Source organism: Echinops telfairi, unplaced genomic scaffold, assembly GCF_000313985.2.
Source record: "Echinops telfairi isolate 266 unplaced genomic scaffold, ASM31398v2 ScPeMD7_7469;HRSCAF=8507_1, whole genome shotgun sequence".
Taxonomy (NCBI): Eukaryota; Metazoa; Chordata; class Mammalia; order Afrosoricida; family Tenrecidae; genus Echinops; species Echinops telfairi.
Window position 1 is genome coordinate 23569875 of NW_022111373.1, and position 5647 is coordinate 23575521.

At 36.6% G+C, this 5647-nt stretch overlaps 1 protein-coding gene across 1 annotated transcript in view; it reads right to left on the reverse strand.

The window, feature by feature from the left end:
- HSD17B4 (hydroxysteroid 17-beta dehydrogenase 4) overlaps positions 1-5647 on the reverse strand; it is a 140304-nt gene that overhangs the window by 106767 nt on the left and 27890 nt on the right. The window contains exon 2 of the mRNA XM_045285056.1: positions 4735-4788. Within this exon, the coding sequence (XP_045140991.1) occupies positions 4735-4788 (54 nt within the window). The remainder of the gene's footprint in view (positions 1-4734; positions 4789-5647) is intronic.

Genomic DNA, 5647 nt, shown 5'->3' on the forward strand with positions numbered 1-5647 from the left:
GCGTTTTTTAAAAGTCTCGATTTTTGGAAAGAATGCACGACAAGCTAGGGTATACGGTTTTCGGCTGCCATGTGGCTATTTCACCAGGATATGAGTTTTATCAATGGTGTTCTGCTTTACCAATGTTAAAATCTGGTCACCTTATTAAAGGTTAGCAGTTTGGATATACCAATTACTCTGCAGCTAAGAGATGAGGCTGTCTGTTTTCGTAAAGATTTAAAGTCTTACACATCGTAGGAGGAGTTCCACCCTGCCCTATAGAGTCACGTTGGGTCAGAATTGACTGAGTTATGCCTTTATAAGGGGCTAGAATGCTCTCTGAGTGAATAAGATCTCAAGTTCACTTTGCTATATTCTTGAACACCGTGTCTAGTGTATGGTAGGCAATCACTAACTAATCAGTAACTGATCTTTACTCTTCCCTTTACAAAAGGGTTTATTTTTTTTATTTATCTATTGAGATACTTGTGAACTTTTTATTGTGAAAATTTTGAAAGATAAAAGTAGAAATAAATAAGTACATTTTAATGCACCTATCACCCAGCCTCACAAAAGGTTTTAACTTTGTATATTATTCAATCAGAAATACTGTCAATTGATTTGGGTTTGGGTCAAGTGAATTTTTTTGACAAATGAAATATGAGAAGTGGTATGCCACTTGTAAACAAATCTTTTGAGAGCTATCAAGTAGTTCCACCATTGCTGTTTGCCCTTTGTCCCAAGAACAGCAACGTCCCAAACAGGAGCTGCTCCTTCAGGCTGGGTCCTAAAATCAGGACAGCATGCAGTAGAGCAGAGCTGATCAAAAGCTGAAATGTCAAGTAGGCATAAAAAAAATTTTTTTTAACTTTAAAATTGTATGTAACTCTAAAGCTACAGAGATTTAAGTTTTGGTGGTTACCCCAGCATAAATCAGCAAAATCTGACTTTCACAAGAAACAAGCTCCCTTATTTATCAAGATTTTAATTCTTCTTGCCATGAGGACAGATTATTCCATTGATCGAACAAGGTACTCTGATGTGTCACTCTTCTCAGATTTGTTTGTTCCTTTTTATTGTTTGGTTCCTAAGGTTAAGATCAATTAAACTAAGCATAACAAAAATTAACCAAAGGTGCATGTTAGTACATATTGTGCAATCTAGGGGCAGGGGGTATATGTGTGCAGTGAAAACTGCTAAAACAGAGGTTAATGGCGCTTCAAGAGGAGCATAAGCCACTGGTGGCCTAAAAAGTTCAGAGAGAGGTTACATATTGAAAAGGGGTAGGACTATCACAAAGTAGTTTCACAAAAAGTAAACTCTTCCTTGAACACTAAGCTAAAACTGGCGCTTCAACCAAGTATTTATCTGTCCAAGATAAGCCATCTACCCTTTGGACTTTCATCAGCACTTGCTAAAATACAGTCTTTACAATTAAAGGGCCACAGCAGAATAATGGAAAAAACATTCCTGTTTATTCCTGTTTATTTTATCTTGTTTCTTGCTTGGTTCACATACCCCTAATCAGAACTTTAACAAATTTAAAGGTAATAGATAAGGAAAACAGGTTGAAAGAAGCATATGGTACTGCTATTTTATTTCTAAAACAAATGAGTAAGCTAAGTTTGTATACCAGTATCAAACAAATAAATAAAATTTAAAATGCATTAACCAACATCACAGACACACCAAACCCTCCTCAAAAAAAAAAATCAAAATTAAAAAAAAACAAACAAACTGTGCCAACAATAAAAGACCAAGGGTCACGAGGAAGGAACGAGTCAGCCAGGGAACAGTATAACACCTATGAAACACACAACGTTCCTCTAGTTCTTTAATACTTCTCCCCAGCCCCCCATTATCATGGCCCAGTTCTACCTTACAAATCTGGCTAGACCGGAGCACGTACACTGGTACAGATAAGAGCTCTTAACAAAAGGCATCCAGGACAGATAAACTCCTCAGGAATAGTAATGAGGGTAGTAATACCATAAGTGTAGGGAGAAAGGCAGGGGGAGAAGGGGGAGAAAGGGGCACCGATCACAATGATCAACTTATAACCACACACATCCCAGGGGCATGAACAACAGAAATATAGGTGAAGGGAGACAGCAGACAGTGTAAAATATGAAAATAACAATAATTTATCATTTACCAAGCTTTCACTAGGGTGGGAAGGTGGGGGAAGGAGGGGGAAAGAAGAGAAGCTGAAGCCAAGGACTCAAGTAGAAAGAAAATGTTTTGAGAATGATGATGGCAACAAATGTACAAATGTGACTGATACAACTGATGTTATAAGAGCTATAAGAGCCTCCAATAAAATTTTTTTTTAAGAAAAAAAAAGCACCTTCTTTGCACAGGGCAATATAAAGTGAACCCTCGCCACTTCGCGCTTCGACTTCCGCGGCTTCACTCTATCGCGGTTTTTGCGTAACAGCACATGCTCTGTCATTACTGCCACTGATTGGCTCATACTGTACATGCTTGATGCCATAAATAATACAATAAATAATAAATGATAATTGTAACATCCAAAATGTTTTACTGTATTTTCCCTTTTTCGTTTAATAAATTGGGTAATACGAGTGTAATGGTGACTAAAGGGTGTTTTTTCATGTCCTCTATGCTCTAACTACGAAAATATTTGAGTTACAAATAAGGAATCCTACTTCGCGGAATTTCATTTATCACAGTAGGGTCTAGAACCGATTAACCGCGATAAATGAGGGTTCGCTGTACTAACTAGCACCGTTAGGAGACACACACAAAAATAAGGTCTTTGCACTTATGGAAATGATAGAGAAGATATAAGTAAATAAAAAGTAGTAAGATAAAAATGTTAAATAGTAACTTTTTTAAAAAGAGAAGAATGTTAGCAGTATGTCTCTTCAGGCTCTGATATGAAATAACTGTGAGAAAATCGAGCAAAGAGCACTGGATAGGCAACCCCTAATCAAATAACAGAATATCAAAAACCGTGTCCTTGCACCGAGTCAATTGGCATAACAGTTCACAAAAATAATGTTCTACATCCTACCTTAGCGAATATAAGTGGAGTCATAAAACCCTACAAGTGGCCATCTAGGGTGCACCTATTGGTCTCTCCAGTCCAGAGGAAAGAAGAGTGAAGGAACTCAAGACTCATGGAAACAATTACTCCTGTTGGACTCATGGACCATCAGATAAAGTACATGATGTCCAGTTACTACTACCAACTGCTCTGAAAAGGATGCATTACAAATCCTGAATAGAGTGGGAGAAAAGTATCAAACAGAACTGTCAATCATAACAGACCAGGCTTACTGGTTACATAGAGGCAGGTCAGACTCCCAAGACTACGGTCCTTAGTCACCTCCAAGTATGGAGCTAAACTATCTTTTAAGATCAAAACAGCATAATAATCTACCATTTAAGATCAAAACAGCAGCATTAACCAAAGACAGTGTTTAGAGGGAAGAAGGACTAATGGAAACCAGAAACAAATGGAAGAAGACAAGGTACGGACACCGATGGGATTGCAGTGGATGAATGGGGAAAATGTGCACAGATATTGTTAACTATGAGTCATGACCCACTTTATAAACCTTCACGATGAGTTTCTTAATAAATTAGTATTTCCTTGTTGTAGGAAGGAGATTAAATGAACACAGACTAGATTAGCAGGCAGGCAAGGATATGATCCTTAAAATGTCCAAAGTCTCTGGCCCTTCCACAATATAAACTGTACATCTATAATAAAGGAGAAAAGTCTATTAAATGCCCTTCTTGGATCTTCGTTGTTTAGAAAGCCTGGGTGCTAGTTTATTCTTCTACTACACCTCCTCCAAAAGCAAATTTGGGAGAAACTTGTTCCTCTGTAATCCCAAATAAAAGCTGAGATTAGTAGGTCACTGTGGAACAAGAATCTCTTCAATCACAGGAAAGACCCTAAAAGGTATCGCATTAAAACATTCATCCCACCCACTCACTTTGCACTAAGCACTTATCCAACTCTCCCATCGATTAAAAAACAAAAAGGTTCCCAACTGGAAAATGTTAACAAAGGTGACAAGAAACACGTACTTTGGAGTCCCAGGCTCAAATTTTCCAATTCTTAAAATTCAGTTATTTCGTACTCTTATTGTTATATTTACATTGATAAGGAATCTTTCATCTCACAAGAATTGATGAGTCTTCTACTCCAAAATTATAGTTTACAGTTTTCTAAGTTCAAAAATTACTTTTTTTAATTATTAAAAGATCATTTTATTGGGGGCTCTTACAACTTATTAAAATCCACACATCAATTGTATCAGGCATATTCGTACTTACCGTATATACTCGAGTATAAGCCAACACAAATATCCACCAAGGCACCTAATTTTACCACAAAAACTGCACAAAAAATGTGCTGAGAAAACTCACCTTATACTCGAGTAGACACAGTATGCTACCGTCATCCTTTTTTAGATATTTACTTTCTATTGAGCCCTTAGTATCAGCTCCTCTTTTTTCCCTTTTTCCCCAATTACCTTTTATACAATGAATATTTAACCAATTTTATCAATTCTATTAAAGTGAAAATCTATAAAACTAGTTTACTTAAAATGAGAGACAGTCAGAAATTTTAAAAATGTCAGCCTCAAGAGGGAAAAAAATTGCTAGAAGTACATAACTAGTGATAAATTTTGATCTTGACAAATTATTTGATAGCTTATATAAAAACCATACTTTAGTAAACACCTATTGATTTCAAAGAAAAGCACATCAACTTACCAACCACTGATGCACCTCTTTCGGCAAAAGCCAAGGCATAGGCTCGACCCAGTCCTGATAAAAAATAAATAAGTATCAGAATGCTAGAAATATATTAGCATAATATGCTTGCTCCATTTCACTCAATCTCCATTTTCAACTAATTGGTGAGTGTTAATTACATTATCATTATTATGTAGTTACATATACATAATTATAATTTGAGTTTAATTATACTACACATTCGTGTTTTTATTGATACTCTCAATCTCTAGTTCATCCTCTTCTCCTTCCAGAAATTGGAAAGTTTAAAACTACATTTTCCAGAATACCTACCTGCTATGATGCCAAATATATATTGGATTCAGCCACTACATGTATTTGCATGAAAATTTGGAAGGTAGAAGTAAGGCAGAGACTACCTACCTACCTGACTTCACTGTAGCTACAGGTTAATAACGGATGTTCTTGCTGCTTCCTCGGTGTTCAGGAGAGTGACTACCATGGCGGTTCCCTGATCCGGCTCAGTAATCCCTGAATGGCAGTTTCTGTTCTTCAGGCCCATTAGGCTCTCTAGTCCTCCTCCAGGAAAGAGCTCAGAGGATAGTTCTAATAGACCAGTTGCTTATTATTACAGGTACCATTCCAAAAGCTCCTGTCCACAACCCAGGTGCCCAAGTCCAATACCTAAAATATGTAATTTCTGTATCCTGCATGGTCAACACAACAATTATCAATTTTTTAGAAATAATAATTCTGACTCAAAGGAATTAGGTATATATATTTATGTTTCCAAAAATAGGTAGAGCTTCCCCTCTTTGGACATAACATAATCATACTACATAAAAATATATGAGAATGACAATATGTAGTTCTCTCTGGAGATTGAGATTGTATGGTTAAACCCTAGAGGTGAAAGGTTACTTTTCTTCTT